The 23,544-nt window shown below is 33.4% G+C and overlaps 1 protein-coding gene across 4 annotated transcripts; it reads right to left on the bottom strand.

The window, feature by feature from the left end:
• Window positions 1-7,917: 7,917 nt before the first annotated feature.
• On the bottom strand, window positions 7,918-23,124 carry LOC126726342 (cyclic phosphodiesterase-like). Of its 4 annotated transcripts, XM_050431570.1 has the most exons (4): window positions 22,542-23,117; window positions 22,240-22,294; window positions 21,029-21,256; window positions 7,918-8,045 (listed from the first exon to the last, which is right to left on the bottom strand). In XM_050431570.1, exons 1-3 carry the CDS (start codon window positions 22,842-22,844, stop codon window positions 21,051-21,053), a joined length of 564 nt encoding a protein of 187 aa, XP_050287527.1. In that variant the 5' UTR covers window positions 22,845-23,117; the 3' UTR covers window positions 7,918-8,045; window positions 21,029-21,050. The 4 variants fall into 4 exon arrangements, with proteins under 4 accessions (XP_050287527.1, XP_050287528.1, XP_050287526.1 ...); XM_050431571.1 differs by lacking the exons at window positions 21,029-21,256; window positions 22,240-22,294 and adding an exon at window positions 8,997-9,051 and having other exon boundaries at window positions 7,918-8,274; window positions 22,542-23,124; XM_050431569.1 differs by lacking the exons at window positions 21,029-21,256; window positions 22,240-22,294; window positions 22,542-23,117 and adding exons at window positions 8,997-9,051; window positions 9,276-10,019 and having other exon boundaries at window positions 7,918-8,274.
• Between the last annotated feature and the right edge of the window lie 420 nt (window positions 23,125-23,544).

The raw sequence follows: 23,544 nt of genomic DNA, 5'->3' as shown, positions 1-23,544 counted from the left end.
GTATTCCCAAGAACTCGTCATCGTCTTTGCCTTTGTCATATTAAGAAGAAATTTCAAGAGAAACTTTCCCATATATATCATAAGAAGTCAATATTCAAACGTGAGTTGAAGAGATGCATACGTGAGTCACCTAGTGTGGAAAAATTTGAGGAGGCTTGGAAAAGCCTAATATTAACTCATGGCTTGGATAGAAATGAATGGCTTCAAGGATTATATAATATTAGAGAGTCATGGATACCGGTGTATAATAGAAATACTTTCTTCGCAAGAATGAACACTACCCAGAGAAATGAAAGCATCAATGTGTTTTTTGACTCCTTTGTTTGAGAACTACACTACAAGATTTTGTGGTCAAATTTGTAAAAGCAATGGATAGCCGTTATAAGAAAGAAAGAAAGGAAGATTTTGATTCAAGACATAAGAGTCCTTCTTTGGTAATTGGCTAAAAAATAGAGCATCAAGCTGCTTCTATATACATGAGAACCATATTTAGCAAGTTCCAAAAAGAGTTGGTGAGTAGTTATCATTTTACAAAGGAAAAGGTTGGAAAAATGGAACTTTTTATAAGTACAAAGTAACAAGTTCCTTTGATCCAGATGATGCATTTATTGTGAAGTTGAACTTGGAATCAAAAGTTTGTGAATGTGACTGCCAACTTTATGAGTTTATGGGAATTGTTTGTAGGCATATGTTATTAATCTTTCAAGTTAAAAATATTTTTGAGATTCCTAGCCACTACATCCTACAACGCTGGACAAAAGAAGCAAATAAAGTAAATCAAAAGTGTAGAATATAGATCAAGGTGTGAGGATGAGCATCATATGTCAAGAGCCTTATAAAGCATCCATGTTTGTCATCGTGTAAGTCAACTGTCTTACCTTGCTGAAAAATATGAAGATATATATGAAATGATCATCTTCGACTTAGACTAGACCCTTAAGAAAGTTTTTGGAATGGAAAATCAATTGCTTTAAGGTAATGAAAATGATGAAATGAATATGCATTACAAGAGTGGTGAATTAGTTGCCATTGTTGAAGTACAAGACTGCTCTCCCAATGTTCCTTTGAATATAAAAGATCCACATGTATCACAAACCAAAGGTCGAAAGAAAAGCACCGAGAAACAAGGTCATGGTGGGAGAATTAAAGGTGAGCTTGAAATATCCTTAGCTCATGCAACAACAAAAAGACGATCTTGTCAACTTTGTGGGAGTTATGGTCATAATCGTCGTACTTGTAAACAATATAATGGCGAAAGAAGGGATTAACAAGATGAAGAAAACATGACAGCGTTTGATGCCAATAATATTGATGATTTAGCATAAAGTGAGTTTTTTAATTTCATTTTTTTAGTCTTTTTTTTTTTTTTTTAATTTTGATTGTAATAATATATATCTTTTGTTTCAAATTTACTTATACATTTTTTTCTACTTTAGGTACATGTGGCTGAAGAGAATAACAAAATGAGCTTCGCTTGGTGGAATTGAGATATATAGAGTCCAAGTAGCTTAAAATATAAGCATTTAAGGACCTATGTTGTTAATCATGACAAAACAATACATTTTGGTTTTTTTATTTTGTTTTTGTTTTGTTTTTTTAAGGACCTATGTTGGAATACTATTTGGAACTTTCTAGCTAAGAATCTTAGCCGTTAGTTTTTGTTCCATGACAACATATATATGGAGGGTAGTAGCAGGGTAGCTATAGTTTTGGTTACAACTACTCATTTAATTTTGCTTTGATTTAATGTGATTAATGGTGTGTTTATGGCACATTTTTCAGATTTTTAAGCAATTCTATACCCTTTGTTTAATTCTATATTCATTTTTCACAAAGGAAAACTTTTTGTGAAAAACAAGAAATGGTAGACCTCTTTACTTGGCTGTTACTTTGGATTTAAGTAGTATCATTTTACACTATGGGTTTAGGGTATGTTTTATAATTCATTTCTATTGCCTATAATACTAGGGAGCATGGAAATTGCATGGCAATATAAAGAAAAGAAGAAAATTTACTTAGTATTGGTTTATTTGCTTAGAACCATTTGTGTTCTTATACAACTTATGATTTCAGAGCATATGGTTGGGGATTGTATATTATTTTTGAAAGTTTTGAAGATGAGATAGACAGATTGTTGTAAAAAAATTAGTAATCTAGGGCATACCAATAATTTTAATGATTTTAAATTGCATGGAAATTGGATAAAATTTTATATTGGAGAAGCAATCTGTTAGAATAATGAAAACGTTTTGGAGGAAACCTATTAACAATTTTCCCAAAATGTGTTACTATCTCCTAGGATGGTTTTCAATCAATCATGGTCAACATGTTGTCCTATAATGCATTAGCAACCTGCCTATTATCTTGATTAAGGATTCTTTCGCTTTTAGAAATTGATCAACAAAATCGTATTTTGATCTAAAGATAAAATACACATGTTAAAAAAATTTAGCAGCTTCATGGGCAGCAGAGTTACAGTATCTCTTAATCCAAACATCTTTAATTACAAAAGTTGATATATGAAGAAGCGATTTTATTCAATCAATGGGAGTCCAAGTGTACAACTAACATAAATACATTTAGCAGTAACAACTAACAACAGATACAATAGCATTTGCTGCTCCATAATCACTCTCAAACCTCCATAATCACTCCAATACTAGGTGAAGCAGAGGTCTAAGGATCATTTTTGTTGCTCCATAATCACTATAATACATTTTGTATTCCCATCAAAACGTTTGTCTATGAGCCTTCTAACATTTCCCTGCAAAATGAAGTGTTTGTTTTAAGTCTTTCACAATCATTTATAAGCAATAAATCTTACTTTAAGAGCCTATTTAAAAAATTAGAGCAAGTTAGTACTACTACTTTCATAAGGTGTTGTTATCTTCCGATGAAAGGACCACCACCCCCACCCCCCAAAAATAAAAAAGAGGGAGGTGGCAATTATTAACTTTATAGAGAGGAAATCTTACAAGATTAAAAAACGATAGATGACCCAATAGAAAAACAGAGGTTATATCTACACATGCAATAGCTATTTTGATACATTATATTTACTATTGCATATAACAAGAACTAATAGACCCAATAGATTTAGTCAATAGCAATTTGTTCCGGAAAATATAGTTGCATATAAAAAGAACTTTTTTTTTATAAATATAATATGGTAATTCCTTTTAACTGTTCAGAAGTATATACAACCACAAATATTCAAATTGAAATTACAGTGTTGGACCCAAAGGACCATTTATAGAAAATGGTAATTCCTTTTAACAATTAAACATACATATTGCTGACCATTTAGCATAAATCACAGCCCTTGATAGGTTCATAGAGTATGCTGAAGTTTTTGATAGAACAAATCTATTTATCTCCATTTTTTTTCATATTAAATCAAGACATGTAGTAATATTTGTCAGTGGAAACTTGGAATAAAAAATTAGTAACATGTGAAATTGAATGAAGGGAATAGACTATGTAAAAGTAGTGTACCTTTAAACCTGGCAGGTTAAGTTAGCTCGATGCAAATCAAGACGGTGTTATGGCTCGAATAGTACATAGTATAGGGCATATAAAAAGAACTAAAAGACTACTATTGCATATAAAAAGAACCACAACAGCTACCAAAATTTTCAACGTCTGTACTACAATATAGTTGAATACAATAAATTAGTTCTATCTAAGAAATTATAACAGGTGAAAAAAAGTGGGAGACTAACCAATTGTGCAACTAGGGGCTTTTTTTTTTTTGCTAGCGACTTGGCCTTGGAGGTGGAAGAGTGGCAGAGGAGAAAGAGACAGAGAGACAAAGAGACGGGCAATGGAGGAATTTTTTTTTTTTTTGAGAAACGGAGGAAAAAAAATTAGAGAGAGAGATGTATACTGTATTTTTTTTTTTTTTTTTTTTTTTTTAAGGTTTAGAGATAGGTATGGAATGCAATAAATAAGAGATAATTAATGAGATCCTAATCAAAATATTAGTATTAATGAGTGTCTTTTTTTATCGTTGGATCTACTTAAATCCAATAGTTTAGAAAAAGGCTTTAGAGTTACACCATATGTAACTTGAATCCATCTCGTATCTATATATATAGAGTTAATAAAACTTTTATTGAAAAAAATTGAACATTATGTTCACGATAGTTAGCACTCTGTACGAGGAGTAAATACAACTAAATCAAGAGCAAAAAGAAAGAGAAAGTGTAAAAATCAAACAACTCATACAACACCAAATACGAGCCCACAGAAACAAAGTACCGAAGAGAAGAGACTTTAAGAGGTTTATGGGGTCTCTCATTGTTTTCAAAAATGCAAGTATTACATTCTTGACAAACGATCCACATTAAACATGCTGGGACCATATTCCATATGATTGATAAGTGCTTTCCAAACCAATTTCTCAAAGCAAAGAGAAGAGAGTTAACTGACTTCAGCATTACCCACCGAATCCCAAACATTTCAAAAGTTTCATACCATAAGGCATGAGAAAACTTATTGTGAAGTAGCAAATGATCCAGATATTCCCCATCACAACAACATAAGCAACATTTAAAAAGTTTATAATACGTATAATTGTTTTTAGGCTAAAATGCAAAACTCGCATTCTAAGTTATACTAGAATTATTTTTAGTTCTCTAACTTTTTTTTTTTCATTCATTTCAATCCACTAAATTTCTAGTTTATTCAATTAAGGCTTTTCCGTCAACTTCCGTTAAAATTTGTTTAAAAAATAAATTTTGGAAAATATTTTTTCAATCATTCATTGGATTTTTAATTTAAAAATTTTGAAGAAAAAAAAAAAAAAAAACTGGATAATTAACTGCAACATTTAATAGCAGTAGATGGAGAGGCCTTAATCAAATAAATTTTAAACTTAGAGGACTAACATGAACGAAAGCAAAGTTAGAGGATTAAAATGAATTCTAGTCAAATATGAAGGGTGAGTTTTGCATTTTAACCTTGTTTTTAATTAGAAAAATATCTATTGTTGTAAGCAGTATTCTAGTGCAAAAAGTGGGTAATATGGATAATCTGTTTTAAAGTTTAAAAGCAACTTACAGTTTAGGTTTTACCATATGCAACCCTAAAATTAGTTTTTTTTTTTTTTTTTTTTTTTTTTTTTTTTTTTTTTTTAAATTAAATCTGATTAATATGTGAGGGCATTTTGACCCATTTAAAAAGTGGACACCAAAAATGGTCTCCCTTAATAATAGTATAAATATATTAAGTTATTTTCATGAAATTTATTATTTTCCTTATTTGACCCTATTATTTGAAGATTTTTAAGTTTATTATGAGTAATGTGTGATTATTATTTTTATAATTTAACCCTATTATTTGAAGATTTTAAATTTATCTAGATTAATGAGTGAATATTTTGAACCATTTAAAAAGGAGGCTACTAAGCCAAGAGTTTTATAGTTCAATTGGTTGGTACTTTTTGGTATTTCTATGATATTTAGGATTCAATCCCCCTCGCTCGTTAACTATCAAATTATTAAAAAGAAAAAATTTACTGAACTCTAAAAATTGTATTATCCTTATAAATGATTTTTGAGATTTTAAACAACATAGCATTCTACTTTAATATGTGATTGAGTTGAAATATCAAGTTCCAATTTATCTTATTTTAATATAGCATAAATACTATTTTGTTTACAAATAATTGTATAAATAATCTTTAAATTTTCATACATTAATTTAGCGAAAGTACAAAGTATTGATTAAGCAAACCCAAAAAAAAAAAAAAATCTTTATGTACCAAAAACTCACTGTTATGATTCATGAAAGATAAGTTTAAGTTTTTTTTTTTTTTTTTTTTTTTTTTTTTTTTTTTTTTTTTTTTTTGTGGTTGAGAAACAGATAAGTTTTAGCTGAAATGCTGGCCTCTGCTTAGAGAGGACAAGATTAATAGAAAATGTGGAAAAAAAAAAAAAACCAAGAAAACATGCTCTCATTAACTCAATTTTTGCTTGAAACGTCTTTCTCTTTTTTATTTTATTTTTCAAATTGATAAATACAATTCCGAATTTCCAATACCTAAAAATATAAACCACAAATCTCATTGTCAACCATTAATGAAAAGACAAAAATAATAATATTCTTATACTTACCTCTAAATACCATTAGCATGTTTTTTTTTTTTTTTTTGGAAATTAATAATTTTCTTATTATATTTACCTCTAATGCATGAAAACAAGCCTCATAATAGGATTTTCTAATTTCAAGGTTGATAGAAGTTTCATGAACTTTTTCTAAAATATAAACTTAATATTTTTATAAGAAGGAATTAAAATATAAAATATGAGATTTACTAACATGTGCCTTTACATTAGTAAACTATTTTAGATATTTTTTTATGAAAAAATAAAAAATAATTTACTTTTTTATTAGCTTTTTTAATTTATCATAAAAAACATTTTCAAAATGAACGATTAATGTATGCTCTTTGGGCATACATTAACCGGACCAATAAAATATTTATCAAAATTTAATTTACTCAATGTGCGGGATTTATGCCTTTTGATGGAATAAATCTCAACTGTAGGGGATATGGACCCAAAATTGGACCTATGTGCCACAGAGAGCATGAGTAGATTTTGACTGATTGAGCTAGTTTTGGATTTTGGGCTGTGTTTTGAGCTGCTTGAGTTTGAATAAATCTGGGCTGACTTGTTGGGTTGGATAGTGTGGTAGACTGGGTTTAAATTGGATTTTGGGCCACAATTTTATCAGTGGGTTTAGGCCTTCTGAGTAGGTCTTTATATTCAGCATTGATTAGCTTCGCCCCAATTGGGCTGGAGTCAATCATAGCTTGAACAAATCAAAGTGGACCATCAGCTAAGCATTTTTAGTCCCATTATCTACTTTGGTGCTCAAATTTTACATGAGCACGCCTGATGAATCCCAGAGCTTTGGAAAATTGTGGGTTTCCAGGATTATTAGAAGAAAGTGATGACTATGTTTGGTTAATTATGCTGCCAAACAACGAGTCTAAAATTGTCTCTACCTTTCTTAACAAAGCAAAAAGCCTAATGTCAGTTCATCAAGTATGTTAAGCTAGTCATGTAACAAGGAATGCCTATTAACCAACCCTCTAGTATATCTTCATTTAGAGCGTAAACTTAAGATCTGTTCACTCCCCAAAGGGCATCTACTTCAGTGCCAGAACTTTGACAATATTGGCAAAGCCAAAACTCCAGAACATGTGGTAATTCTATAGGATATGATTAAGGTATAACATCAATTCACACAAGATTACCAACTGAAATCACTTCTATTATACACCAATCACAATATGTTAATTACCTCAACAATTGTGAAATTTACTATGTCACACTTATACTATTTCATCCATTTCCCAAAGAATGATTATGGGGCATCATCTATTTTATAAAGTACACCAAGATACTCAAGAAAATGTTGTTGGAGACTTGGTGGTGGTTAGAAAGTGAACATTTTAGCATGGAAAAGAAAAGGACTATGGGGCATCATCCTATTCTACTTCCTCCTACTCCAAGCTCAAAAGGGGAATCGCTTATGGACCATACCAAGAAAGAATGGAATCTAGAGAAATTGCATCAATGTTTTAACTCAATAGGTTCAACTATCATCTTCATCCTTGTCAGCTTAATTGATGCAGAAGATGAGCTAATTTGCCTCACACTAGATTGACCCAAAACAGGTCAAGAGTGGCTAGCAATTCATCCCACTAAAACCACCAACCTAGTTAGAGGGGAGTTTACACCTACCAGAACTATGGAAAGTTGTTCAAAACCTCAAAACTGCTCCTAAAATTTCATGTGGAAGGTGAGGAGGGAAAAAGGGAGGAGAGGGGGGGGGGGGGGGGGGTGTGGGGTGGTGGTGAAGTAGGTACAAAATTGGGAAATTGCGATACAACTGTGACAGCATTGGTTAGGGCAGAAGAACACCAACACATGTAATTCTTATTATAAACCAAAGGTAAGAAGAGTTAGAAGAACAGTATAATAATTCTTGTTACATAGTAAAAGCTCAAAGTACACCATGATACTTATTACAAACTATAAACATGCCGAAGAAGAAGCTAATTTGGGCTAAGGAAGCATTCAGAAATTTTCTCCCAGGATTCGAGAGTTTTGTCCTCAGTGTCTGTTTTGTATAATGCAAGGCGATTAACTTGGAAGCTCAAACTATTAATGCTTTCATCAAGGATACTAGCTCTCTCTTGAGCTTTTTTCTTCTCATCCTCTGTCAGATCCGCATAAAGTAGGCTCAAATGTGGCATGTAAGCTGCACATTATACAGCGCATTCATGAATACAGGGAGCCTCACAACCCAAAAATCCATTTCTTATTGTCCCCATAAAAGAAAATAACATAAAAGTCCACACTTTCTCTTTCTATATAATGAAAATCTCATTTCTGGAAGGTTGAGCCACCAATAGCACATCAGAGGAAGCAAATGCGTGTTTCATAAGTGCAAAAGCCCAGGCTTAAAAAAGAATGAGAAGGGTAGTTTCTTCAAGACAAACAAGCACCAATAGGTCCAAAACAACCAACTATTCAGTAAAACAGAGGTGACAAACTTGTGCTTAGGTGCACTAGGAATGCATGATTATCTGTGTGCCACATCAAGTTACTAATTAACAAGGACATTGTAAGATTTAAGGATAATAATGAGTGATAGCATTTATGTTCCTCCTAAATGATTATCTGTGTACCATCATTGGGGGACTCCAAAAATTTTCTGTCATGAAATTTTTGCGTACTTTTTTTCACCACATGATCCAAGCTTCAGGTCCCAAACTAAATTTCATCCGAAATTTATGCCCTCTCCCAATTAGAGTCCTAATTCCATTTTATATAAATATGTCTCACCAGTCACCAAAGGATGAACAAGTTGCAGATACATAACAATCATATAGATAGATAGTAAATACTATTATTTCAAATTTGATAAATATCTAATAGTAACCTGAAAAACATACAAAGTAAAAAAACACAATAACTTACGAGTCGATTTCTTGTATCCAAAATGACCACAGCAGTGTGCACTAGTCTCCACTACCTGAAACAAAACACAAAATATAATCCAACAAAAGAAAAGGACAAAAACTTATTAAAATTGAAACCAAAATCTGCTTCCATACACTCTCATACACATTATCCACATTTATATACATATATTTTTATTCAAATACGTGATACATAATTATGAGTGCGAGAGAATCAATACCCGAAAACACATTGATAAAAAGAAATAGAAATTATATATTAAAAAAAAAAAGTGACCTCTGTAGTAGGATGGATGACAAGGAAAACACCCTGAGAAGAGAAAGTGCCCGTAGCCACACGATCAACGGTGGCAGTGTAAGCCTTGCGGCCTTCACAGGCTGATCTGAACTTCTCAACCGCATCTTCCGGTGTCAAACGGACGGCCCCAACAACAGTTATGTGGGGCTCGAATTTGGGCCCACCGAACTCGGACCCAAGGCTATCCATCAGCTTCTTCAGCCTGGCCGCCACGTCATCAGGTGGGACAGCCCAAACCGAGTACGCCTGCTTCTCTGGCTCTACTTGTTGGGAGGTTGCCATGAGATCGAATATTAAGGTCGAAGTACTAGAAGAAGAAGAAGAAGAAGAAGAAGAAGAGGAAGTGGGTTTTGATGCAGATAAGGAAGAGAGTGATTTGTTGGTTTTTTCAGAAACAGAAACAGAGATTTGATGTGGAACAAAAAAACCCAAAATGGTGATGGGGTTTTGGGTGTTTTTGATTGTCTGTTGTGTTGAATATTGAGGTTGTTGTGTGCTTCGGTTTTGTACGTAACTTGTAAGCAATTAAAGTTGGAATTTGATACTGAGAGTGGAATGCGGTGGCACATGAATAGGTAATCATCCACAAATATTAAATCGCAGTGAGCCGTTTTTTAAAAGCTTGCAAATTTAATTGTTATGGAAAAATTGTTGGGTGCATTGCACCATGAGTTCAGCGCACTTTTTTTTGTTGAGAAAGGAGTTCAGCGCACTTGTAATAGACATGTCATTTGTCTTTAATGTTTCTTATCTTTTCTTCATCATGTACAAAAGTCAGCATGAGTGATTGGGGTTGGTTGGCTTAGGCGCGTTGGACACGGTGAAGAAAAAAGAAAAGAAAGATACAAAGGCCATTCGGCCTAAGGAGCTCAAGAGAGAGATTTTGGTTAAAGTAAAGTCAAAGTAAGTGGCTTGCTTTTATTGTGATTTGATGAGAAGACTGTGGAAGTAAGAAAAGAAGAAAAGGTGAAAGAAATAAAAGGGAAAGGCCATTCGGCCATTTGGAGCAGAGAGGAGAAGCGAAGTCCCAGAGAAACTGAGGATTAAGGCTGTGTTTGTTTTCGTCTAAAATATTTTTTGGGTGTAAAATATTTTCAGGTGAAAATGTTTTTGGGAAATGAAAATATTTTCAAGTGTTTAGTTACATTTTAAAAAATGGTTTGAAAAATATTTTCTGGTGTTTGGTTGTATTCTTGAAAATATTATAAAAAATATATTTTCTACTTGTTGCTCCCATTTTCTCACATTTTCTCAACTTCCAAACAAATATAATAGCTTTTAACGCAACCAAAAATCAAAATAAAAACATTTTTTATTCACAAACTCGTCAGATCGGGAAAGAGAGAGAACAAGGGAAAGAGAGAGAACGAGGGAAAGAGAGGATTAGAGTCAATGGAGGATGGCGGCGGCCAAATCAGGTGGGTTTGGGGGTGGAGTGGAGTGGGCTGGTGATCGATGGCAGTCAGATCGGCGATCAGTGGTGGCGGCCAGATCGGTGGTTTGATCTAGAGGCGGCAGTGACAGCAAGAGTGGGTGGTGGGTGGTGGGTTGTAGATCGGTGAGGTCAATGGTTCGATCGATGGCGGCGAGATCGGTGGTTCAATCTGGTGCTCTCTCTCTGGTGCTCTCTCTCTCTCTCTTCGGGTTGTTGAGTTCTAAGTGAGGTTGGAAATCATTTGAATGTAAAATGAAAATGTAATTGGTTTTACAGAGTTGGGGTGCCTATTTTATGGTCAACTGAAATTGGTTTTCAGTTTGACCGAATTTTCAAGCGCATCCAAACACCCTCAAGGGTGTAAAATATTTTTCGAATTTCCTTTACCACCGAAACAAACGCAACCTAAGTGCAGCCTTAAAGAACTATGTGAGTAAGTGAGCAAGTAAAAGAGAAGAGAAAAATAGAGAGAGTAAGAGAAAATTGTGAGAGATATATAGTGAGAAAAAGAGCAGTGAGTAAAAAAAAAAAAAAATTTTTTACTCAAGTTGTATCTCTAAGTGTTGTAATCTCTATATAATATAGTGAAATTTTTCGGAGTTTGTCCCTTGGTTTTTTCCTTTAAGGAGAAAGGGTTTTCACGTAAATTTTTATATTCTTGTGTAATTGTGTTTGCTGAAATTTATTCATAGTTATATAGAATTTTTCCCAACAAAAATTATACGAAAGTTATTGTGTATGTAACATTACCTTGAAATGAATCTACCGCTCTATTTGTTTTGATGTAAAATATTTTCAGGTGTAAAATATTTTACATCGAAAATATTTTCTGTAAAATATTTTCATTTTTACAGTGTTTGGTAGCATTTGTGAAAATGTTCAAGAAATCATTTTGTAAAAATTTTCTAATCACACAACCCACTAAATCACTGCAAAGTCCAACTAGAATAGAGCAAATCAAAGCAAAATTTTGTCTAGTTGGAGCTATTGAAGCATCACCAGCAAATCCAAAGTCATAACCCAGTACAAAAACTGCGACAATCATCAAATCCCACCAAGCTACATAGTATACATGAAACCCATCAAACAACCCAAGTCATCCGTGAAGCCACCATCAACCCACCACCGTGACAAATGAAACCCATACCTGAAACCCATCAAACAATCCATGCTGTTCATCAAGGCACCATCATTCCGCCTCCGCCACTATCGACAAACACAAACCATACCCAAAATCCATCAGCACAAAAATCATTCACTCACCAAATCCTCCGTAATTTGACCCACCAAAAGCAACTCCACCACAATTCGACCTCCAGAAACTCAACTCGACAATCTTAGATGAATGGTTTTAATCTCTTCAATCTGGATCTTGAAGGGCGATTTTCAAAGCTAAAGAACTAGGTCGGATTCAGTAGGGAATGGTGCCACCAGTGGTTTGTCGCTGGTGGGTGTTGTCACTGGTCTCATTGGTTTGGCTGGGGAGAGAGTTTGAGAGAGGGAGAGAAGAACTGAGAAGAAGAGGGAGATAGGATTAGGTGAGAGGGAGTGAGCATTTTGTAAAATGTTTTACCATTGATTCTTTGGTAAAATATTTTACAAGTTTTAATGCACAAACTTTGGTCAAACTGAAAATATTTTACAACTTTGATTGTATTTTACATGTAAACAAACACTTGAAAATAGGAAAATATTTTACGGAAAATATTTTACGGAAAATATTTTACTTCGAAACAAATGGAGCGAACATTTATTTCCTTAATTTTGAAAAGATAAATTAGTTTTAATAGAATTATTTTTTAAAATATAATAATGTTAAAACTTAAAACTCAATGTAGAATGTCAGTAAATAATGAGATTTTGAGTTGCCTTTATTTTATTTATTATTATTTTTTGAGTTTCCCTAGACTTTAATGGCCTGTTTGGAAGTTTAGAGAGGGAGGAGAGTAGAGGGGGGAGGAAAGTAGAGGAGAATAGTTATCATCCACCTTATTTGGATGTTTTTAAAATTAGTAAGGGGGAATGGAGTAATTAGCCATTCTTCTTGTTTGGATGTTTTAAAAATTAGGATGGGAATGAGAAGAAATGATTTAAATAGACAAATTTACTCTTATTTGAAAATGAATTTGCAACATTGGTCTATGATTAATTTGTTAGATTAAATAATTATTTAATCAACATTCTCATTCCATCAAATACCACTAATAAAAGTATAAAACTACTATTAACTATTATAAAATAATTTTTATTACCTAAAAAAAATTATAATAAAAATAAAAATAAATTCAAAAATTCAAAACCCAATTGGTCACCATCATTTCAATGGTGGGTGAAAGAGAGCCATCGTGGCACGCCGGTGGTGGTGAAGATGGAGAATCCGAATTGGTCAATGGTGGAGCTAGAGGGTCCAATGGAGGACGATTTTCTCATCACAATCGACTCGCTCGGGTTGGATCGTACCAGAGACAAAGGCCATCGAGGACGCAAAAATGCCAAGCAGCTCACTTGGGTCCTAATGCTCAAAGCCCACCATGCCGCTGGTTGCTTGACCTCCATCGCCTCTACAATGTTCGGCCTCGTCGCCTTGATCTGCCGCCATCTCGCTTTAGGCCGAACCGACTCCGATGAAATCGAAAACGAGAACAATGACGCTTCGGTGGAGGGAATGGGGATAGAAACTGTAAAGATACTAGCCCAGAAAAGAGTTGAGACTAGCCTATAAATTGTGTTTGGTTTGTAAGAAAGCACTGGGAAAATTTGTCATTTGCAGTGTTAAATTTTCTTAGGAAACAAACAATGTTTATTTATATAATCGGTTTGTAATTTTGTTAATTTAGAAAGGGCAAATTGGAGAATTCATTTGGTCAATAATTTATTTACTCCACTTTCCCTCCAACTCTCTCTAATTTGGGGGAATTAAAAATGAGGGGTTAGAGGTAGTTGAAACCCCTCCCCCTCATTCCTTAAAAAACTTCCAAACAAGGTAATTGAATTACTCTCCCTCCCTCTACTCTACTCTACTCCCCCTCCTTTTTTTAACTTCCAAATAGGCCGAAAGAATTAGGCAATCCATTTCAAAAAGAAAAAAAAAAGAAAAAAGGGGAAAGGAGGTTTGTTATAATACCAACTAAGTCCAGAACATTCTAAAACCTACCAATTTAGTCCCCAAAAGACAATTTTGTCCCTAACTTTCTTTCACTTTCTCTATTCTATCTTTGATCCTCTCCCTCTCTCTTCTCTGAGTTATCTCTCTCTAACCGGCAAAACCCACCGTTGAACAAACCCATATCACCCACAGTCGCGCTAGAAAACCCACCAACCAACAAACTTATATCACCCACACCCACTGCCCAGCAAACCCATATCACCTACACCCACATCTGGCTAGGAAAACCACCTCCCAACAAACCCATATCACCCATAGGTCCCACTCCCACAACCATCAGACTTGAAGCATGTGCTAAGTTTATTCAAGTAAGAGTTTGTAATTAGAAGAAATAAGTTACACTTCTTAAAATTATTAAATTATTATTTTAGGTAGAAGTTTTGAGAATATATATAGATTTAGGTTATTGTAGGGACAGGGTTCGAGCACTTCTTCTATTGGATGAGTGGACTCCAGCTTAGTTAGCCCAATACAATAAATTTATAGAGAATGGGTTCAAGAACTAGGTTTTAGCGAGGATTACAACTAGACACGGTTATGAATGGATTGAACAACAAGGACATAGACTAAAGTATGGGAGTTTTTCCTCGGGCGTTTCGTCCGAGGAACTTAGTGTTCTTATTATTTCTTCAATGCTAGGTTACAAAAGCTTTTATGTCCATGCAAATTACTCCCGTATTCTCCTTTTTTCTTTTCCTCCTGATTTTTCGATCCCCCATTCTTGGAGGATCTCTCACATTATATATCTCATTTCAATTAATTTTGGCCCTTCATCTATTGATCATGCAGGTCATTACTTGAGTACTCGTCCCATTAGCCACCTTCCTAAACCCTCTGTGAGGTGCGGCAACCAAGACCACACTGTTCAGGGGTCATTTCCTCATTAATGCGGCCAGAATGTTAGTTGGATGCATTTAATGCAGAGGTGACAGTTTTTCCTTGAATTGCTACTACACCATACCCCCATGAGTATCCTACTGTACTTGTCCTTTTTCTAGGGGCGCTCTGGGAGGCTGCCTTTGACGGCGTGCCGTTTTTTCCTTCTAGGATCTGGAATGCTGAGAACAGGGTCGTTCTCGGCAACGTTTCTAGGCTATTTGGGCTTTCTTTGTTCGTCCTCGGCCATTTCTTCCTCCTCAGTGTGGGCCTTGGGCTTAGTATAAAGTGGGCCGGGGTTGTCAAATTCTTTGGCCCCACAGTTATGAATTGTTAAATCAAGGTAACGAAAATATAATTTAGAAAATGTCTAAATTTTATTTTCCAAACTCATTTCTACATAAAATTAGATTAAATTTAATTTGTCAGGTTCATTTGACACACTTTAAAACAAAATCATGTCTTTTTGTAAGGCCAAGTTCAAGTTGTAGTTAGCTTGAGTGCAAGGCCAATTGAATTGTGTCTAGTTACTCCTTGTTAGAAGCAGTTTTTATTTTCCAACACCCAATTGGATGAAGTCTATCATCTAAAATATAAAAAATACTTAAATAATAGTAATACTAAGTTAAAATTGTTAAAATTTATATCTATTCCTTTTTATTATCAATATTGAATTCAGTCCTATATTTATGGGCATATCTAAACTTTTTTTTTTCTAGTTTTTAGTGAAGTATAGAAAAAGAATACTTCATTTTTAAATGATTCATTTATCAAAACTTTTATTTACATCTCTTTCCTCAATTGTTTCTTCTATTTTTTTAAGAGAAAATTATGATTTATTGATGGGAGTTATCTACTTATCTTTAATCCTAAAATTTAGCCACTTACTACACATCCATAATAAAGTCTCACATTTTTTTTTTCAAAGGAAAGGCTCAAAACACTATTCATAAGCCTATTGGCTCTTTTTATATAATTAATAGATATTTACCATTTTTTTTTTGGTACAAATGTGGATAATATTTGTCACTTTTTGTATGTCTACTGTAGTAAGTGGCTAAATTTTAGGATGATATTTTTGTACAAATGTGTATAATATTTTTTTTCTAGTTTTTAGTGAAGTATAGAAAAAGAATACTTCATTTTTAAATGATTCATTTATCAAAAATTTTATTTACATCTCTTTCCTCAATTGCTTATTCTATTTTTTTAAGAGAAAATTATGATTTATTGATGGGAGTTATCTACTTATCTTTAATCCTAAAATTCAGCCACTTATTACACATCCATAATAAAGTCTCACATTTTTTTTTTCAAAGGAAAGGCTCAAAACACTATTCATAAGCATATTGGCTCTTTTTATATAATTAATAGATATTTACCATTTTTTTTTGTACAAATGTGTATAATATTTGTCACTTTTTGTATGTCTACTGTAGGGTTAAGGGCCTAGAGCATATATTGGGCCTTGGGCCTAGGCCAAGAATATGAATGGTCTGAGGAGGAATAAATAGTTATGAAGGATTCCAGTTTAGAGTCTCATAAGTAAGGAATGAGAGGAAGGTGGTCCGAGTAGGAATTTCTCATCGGGTATGATAAATATAGCTCAAATATGTATTCCAACAATCAAGTTGACCTTTCAAGAAGCTCCAGAGATAGGACATGCATCATGAACATACGAGAAGGAGGGGAACCCAAAAATATCTAAAAGAAAGCTGCTACCATCGCATTGAATGCTCTACAGCTAACCCTCTGACCGCATTAATGATGAATTGATCTCTAAACAGTATTCTTTCAATCTTACAACCACCCCCAAAGACTTTTAGAGGAGACTGATGGGACAAGCTCCAACATAAGCTATCAACTGTACACGTGTAAGGCAGAGATGAGAGAAGATGTCTAGTATAAACCCCAAGAAAAGAGAGGGGAAAAGGGAGTAAGAACAATGTAGCCATCAAAATTGCACTTGTTACCATGTTTAATTGATTTATATGAAAACTTGCCTTCTCGGACAGTGAATTCATTCAGTTTTATGTTTCTTGTTCTTGCTTGATCATCTTTTAAATCCATACTAGCCGTTGTCAAATTCATTAGGGTCTAGTTTTTTGACCCACTCTCTACAAATTTATTATACTGGGCTCATTGAGCCAATATTCCTTACACTTTGAGCTTGGGCTGCAAAACGTGTCCCTACATCTATAATGTAGACTTAAATTGCAAGTACAAAGTAAATATATAAATATTCTTAAAAAAACAAAAACAAAGCTTAAACCAATTGCGTACTTGAAAAGAAAAAAAGAAGAAGAAGGTTAAAGTGCTAACTCACCAATTGAATAAACCAAAAACACAATTTATGAGCCTATTGGCTCTTTTTATATAGATTAATAGAAATAGATATATGAGACTAAAGATTTTTCACCACTATTCCCCAAATCCTAGCCATTGATTTGTATGTACCGGAACAGAGTTTGATAGGCCGCTGTTCCTGTGTACATGTCCTTTGGTCTCAGACTCTCAGTACTAATAAGATAAGATGCATGCTTTCTGCACAACTCAGTAGGAAGTCAAATGGTTCACTGCTCAGTGCTCATAATGACTAATAAGTATTTGTTTAACAGGTAATTAAGTTGGAGACTGATATGCTAATTAAGTAGAATTGGGTAGTTAAATGAACTTATACACAACATTAGTATCTTTAGACACTTCTATTTTTACTAAAGTATTAAAGGGGTATAAACATTTTACACCAAAATACACTATCAATCTTGATATGAATCAAATGACCCTTAATCTCTATTGCTCTCAATCTTGTAGTTCTTCGAGGACACTAGGCCTCCATTGATTCTTCAAGGGAATCAACCTCCAATAGCATTATCAACTAACTCAACTAACTTGTAACCAACTCTGTACAAGTATCCCCTGCATCTGTGTACAAGCATTCACTGCACCATTGCACCTAACACAGCAGCAACACAGTTTATTTATATAGTTTCAATGTATTATAAACCAAAAAAAAGAAGAAGCCAAAGTATAAATAAAATTTTTTACCATTTAAGAATAAGAAATATAATAAGATTCAAAAATAAATTAATATATGGAAATCAAAAATAGAATTTGTGCAGTATTTTTTTAATTCTCTATCTTTTCTTTTTCAGAGTAAGGTAAACTGTAGTATATTTTAACTCAACCATCAATTAAAATAAGATAAAATGGAACCTAGTATCTCAACTCAATCATTTATTAAAAATAAGATTTTATGTTCTTTTAAATCTTGAAAATCATTTATAAGGATAATGCAATTTTTATTGTCCACCTTATATATATTTGATAGTTACAATGGAGGAATGAGCATTTGAACCTTAAATGTCATGGAAACATCAAAAGGTGCTAACCAATTGAATTACAAGGCTTTTGACTTAGTATCCTCCTTTTAAATGTTCCAAAATATTCACTCATTAATCTTGATAAATTTAAAAATCTTCAAATAATAGGGTCAAATAAGGAAAATAATAAATTTCAATAACATGATGTATGATATTTATGCTATTATTAAGGTATACAATTTTTTTGGTGTTCACCACTTAAATAGTTCAAAATTCCCTCACATATTAATTAAATTAAATTTAAAAAACTTCAATATTAGGGTTACATATAGAAAAACCTAAATTGTAGGTCACTTCTAAACCTGAAAATGGATTCTCCATATGGCCACTTTTTGCACTAGTATGCTGCTTACAACTACAAATATTTTTCTATTTAAAAAAAAAAATATATATATATATATATATATATATATTATACACTTTTTAAATAAAAGATAAACAATTACTATAGAATTTCCCACTTTTTATATACTAAAGCAAATCTGTCAACATGTACATAGTGCATGTAAAGAGTAAAATAATAAATTTTACAAATAGTATAATTGAAAACATATTAAGCATACTTAAAAATAATAATAATAAAGATTGCAATGCCCACCTGCATAAACAAAAATTGGGGTTTTATTGGCACGTATATTAAATTAATTCTAAAATATTAACATCATAACTTGTTTCTTTAATTTTTTTTTATTTGCATCTTGAATTTTTACAAAATAATTTATATCTTATCCCCCTTCACTTTGTTTTTCCTCCTCTTAGCACCTTTTTCTTTACATGTTAAATTTCAATAAATATTTATAGTTTCAAAATTTGGTTTTCACATCAAAGGTTTCAACATTTTTTTTAAGAACTTTCACAAATATATTCTAATAATTAATAGTTGAAATTATATTATTTGAATTAATTTAACTAACACAATTTTAGGTAGTTAGTTAACCAATAATAATCAAACAATCACAACACAACTAGGGGTATTTTCATCACTTTATAGATTTGAGGGTATTTTGGTCATTTTCTTAGGTTAGGGGTATTTTGGTCATTTTTTAGGTTTTATGGGTAATTTGGTCATTTTATAGTTTTAGGGGGTATTTTGGTCATTTTTAGGTTTTAGGGTTATTTTCGTCAATTTTTAGGCTTCAGAAATATTTTAGTCATTTTTTAGGTTACAGGGATATATATACACACGGTTGGTGTATTCTTTCATTCTTCAACTCATTGTATAGTTTTTTGGTTTTGGCTTCCATTTTCCTACCTACAACCATGTAGGCATGTATTTGTTTACTAGTCGAATTGAATACGTTTTATGTATTTGTTGCCTTTTGTTTAAGCTAGTTTCCTTATGTTTGATCTAATTTATATGTTAATGGTTTGATCCAATTTAATTATTTTGTTGTCCAATATTTAATTATATCCTAAATTTGTTCAATCTTCATCAAATCAAATTTGAAGCATAAGGGTAAGAGTTTCACATCAAAAGTTTTTATTGAATTGTTCTTATTAATATGTTTTAATTTTATTTGCCCATGAGATCATTTATTCTTATCAATTTCTTTATTAAATTCTTCTTATCAAGTTTTTACTTATATTTTTTTGTTTAATTCTTCTAACATGTTTTATACACTCTCATTAATTCAAATAGATTCAAATAGAGATGGTTAACCAAAAAAAAAAAAAATCTCCTAGTTGCCTTAAGCAAGGAAGTGACAGAAATGTTGCAAGAAATAAAAGATGACTTATGGCTAGGGGTGTCCAACCAGACCCGGTACCCGACCCACCCGCCCAACCCAGCCGATCCGACCTGAGAACCGGTAGACCCGACGTCGGCGACGGTCGGCGGCAGATCCCCGATCCCAAAATCCGAGACTGGCGGTTCGATTGATGGGTTAGAGCATGGAAAACCGATTTCAACTGACCCGATCGGAAAACACACCGGAAATAGCTTTCTCCGCTGATTGAAGTAGTTCGCCAGTATGATCTTGTCCGATCTGTCGAGATCTGGCCTAATCTCTTCGAGATCTCGCCTGATCTTGTTGAGATCTACCAAGATCTCTTCAAGTTTGGCCTAATCTCATTGAGATTAGCCAAGATCTCTTCGAAATCTGATCAGATCCAGCAAAAATAAGCAGATTTCGGCAAAAATTCGACGCGATTCGCACAATCCGAGCTCGACCGAAAACCGACTGGAAAACTTTGATGTCCGACCACCCAAACCATTGTCGTTGGCGGGTCGACGGTGGATCCATTTTTAGGAGACTTGAAGTGATCGGGTCGGTTCTGGGTTGGGCACAAAATCGACCCGGACCGACCCGTGGACAGCCCTACTTATGGCATAGGCAAGTTTTGAAGGTCAATAGGGTTAATAATTTCATTAATCTTTTATTTTTTTTTGGTTTTAAATTGCCAAATTTTGGAAATTTAATTCCTGAATTTTTTGAATCTTTAAAAGGTCACCATTCTTCCAATACCAATTTATGCATTGATTATTTTTACTCTTGAGCCATCACCATAAAACAGGTTTTTTTTTTTTTTTTTTCCTTGCAATTATAGAACTTATTTGACTAAATTAGTAAAATCAAATTTTTTTAGATTTAAAAAAATACATATATAATTTTTTTGTTTTTATCTTCTTCTCCTATGATTTCTAACTTGATAAAAATATTAATTTAATTACAATCCAACTGAGACAACTGAGAAATTGAATTACAAAATTGGGAAATTGCGATACAACTGAGACAACATTAGCAAGGGCAGAAGAACACCAGAACACGCAATTCTTATTATAAACCAAAAGTAAGAAGAGTTAGAAGAACAGTATAATAATTCTTGTTACATAGTAAAAAGCTCAAAGTACACCATGATACTTATTACAAACTATAAACATGTCGAAGAAGAAGCTAATTTGGGCTAAGGAAGCATTCAGAAATTTTCTCCCAGGATTCGAGAGTTTTGTCCTCAGTGTCTGTTTTGTATAATGCAAGGCGATTAACTTGGAAGCTCAAACTGTTAATGCTTTCGTCAAGGATACTAGCTCTTTCTTGAGCTTTTTTCTTCTCATCCTCTGTTAGATCCGCATAAAGGAGGCTCAAATGTGGCATGTAAGCTGCACATTATACAGCGCAATCATGAATACAGGGAGCCTCACAACCCAAAAATCAATTTCCTAATGTCCCCATAGAAGAAAAGAACATAAAATTCCGCACTTTCGCTTTCTATATAATGAAAATCTCATTTCTGGAAGGTTGAGCCACCAATTGCACATCAGAGGAAGCAGATGCGTGTTTCATAAGTGCAAAAGACCAGGCTTAAAAAAGAATGAGAAGGGTAGTTTCTTCAAGACAAACAACTGAAACAAGCACCAATTGGAGAAATTATATAGTCCTCATGGTGGATCACGTCATTTGTCCAACATTCCGCTAAAAGACTCCCACTTATTTAAAATTGTTGAGTCAATACTCAATTTCTGTTTAAAAAAAATTTCTTACTCAACAATTTTAAATAGGTGGGAGTCTTTTAGTAAAATTGTGGACTATGTTACTTGTCCACCATGAGAACCTTATAATTTCTCCACCAATAGGTCCAAAACAACCAACTATTCACTAAAACAGAGGTGACAAACTTGTGCTTAGGTGCACTAGCAATGCATGATTATCTGTGTGACACATCAAGTTACTAATTAACAAGGACACTGTAAGATTTAAGGATAATTATGAGTAATAGCATTTATGTTCCTCCTAAATCACACTCCTTATATGTATATTCTAGATATCAATCTGTAACCAGAAAATGGGACTAGTCCCCTGTTGACATATGTACATCTCCTGAAGCATAAGAGATAAGAGTTGTATGATTTCCTAACATAATTTTCAAGTTTCCAGATTACCATCATTAGGGGACTTCAAAAATTATCTGTCATGAAATTTTTGCATACTTTTTTTCACCACATGAACCAAACTTCAAGTCCCAAACTAAATTTCATCCGAAATTTATGCACTCTCCCAATTAGAGTCCTAATTCCATTTTATATAAATATGTCCCAACAATGGAAGAACAAGTTGCAGATGCATAAAAAAGACAATAACTTACGAGTTGAGTTCTTGTATCCAAAATGACCACAGCAGTGTGCACTAGTCTCCACTACCTGAAACAAAACACAAAATATAATCCCATCTTAGAATCAGTGCCCCAATTAAAACCAACAAAGAAAGGGACAAAAACTAATTAAAATTGAAACCAAAATCTGCTTCCATACACTCTCATACACATTATCCACATTTATATACATATATTTTTATTCAATTACGTGATACATAATTACGAGTGCGATAGAATCAATACCCGAAAATACATTGACTAAAAGATATAGCAATTAAAAAAAAAAAAGTGACCTCAGTGGTAGGATGGATGAGAAGGAAAACACACTGATAAAAGAAAGTGCCCGTAGCCACACGATCAACGGTGGCAGTGTAGGCCTTGCGGCCTTCACAGGCTGATCTGAACTTCTCAACCGCATCTTCCGGTGTCAAACTGACGGCCCCAACAACAGTTATGTGGGGCTCGAATTTGGGCCCACCGAACTCGGACCCAAGGCTATCCATCAGCTTCCTCAGCCTGGCCGCCACGTCATCAGGTGGGACAGCCCAAACCGAGTACACGTGCTTCTCTGGCTCTACTTGTTGGGAGGTTGCCATGAGATCGAATATTAAGGTCAAAGTACTAGAAGAAGAAGAAGAAGAGGAAGTGGGTTTTGATGCAAATAAGGAAGAGACTGATTTGTTGGTTTTTTCAGAAACAGAAACAGAAATTTGATGTGGAACCAAAAAAAAAACCCAAAATGGTGGTGGGGTTTTGGGTGTTTTTGATTATCTGTTGTGTCGAATATTGAGGTTGTTGTGTGCTTCGGTTTTGTACGTAACTTGTAAGCAGTTTTTTAAAGTCGGAATTCGACATTGAGAGAGTTATGTGGCATCATAAGTGGAGCGGCACATGAATAGGTAATGGGTATATCCGTATCGTATATGCCTTCAAGTCTATCGTCTTTTAACTCATAAAATCATCCACAAATATTAAATCGCAGTGAGCCGTTTTTTAAAAGCTTGCAAATTTAATTGTTGTGAAAAAATGATGCGAAAGTTATTGTGTATGTAACGTTACCTTGTAATGAATCTACATTTATTTTCTTAGTTTTGAAAAGATATATTAGTTTTTGATAGAATAACAGTATTTTCTTAAAATATAATAATGTTAAAACTCAATGTAGAACGTCGGTAAGTAATGAGATTTTGAGTTGCCCTTATTTTATTTTATTTATTTTTATTTTTGAGTTGCCCTAGGCTTTAAAAGAACTAGGCAATCCATTTCCCAAAAAAAAGAAAAAAAAAAAAGAAGAGG

The sequence above is a fragment of the Quercus robur genome, chromosome 5 (genome assembly GCF_932294415.1).
Source record: "Quercus robur chromosome 5, dhQueRobu3.1, whole genome shotgun sequence".
In the NCBI taxonomy this organism is placed as follows: Eukaryota; Viridiplantae; Streptophyta; class Magnoliopsida; order Fagales; family Fagaceae; genus Quercus; species Quercus robur.
The sequence above is the reverse complement of the archived record's forward strand: the minus strand, read 5'-3'. Positions and strand labels throughout refer to the sequence as shown.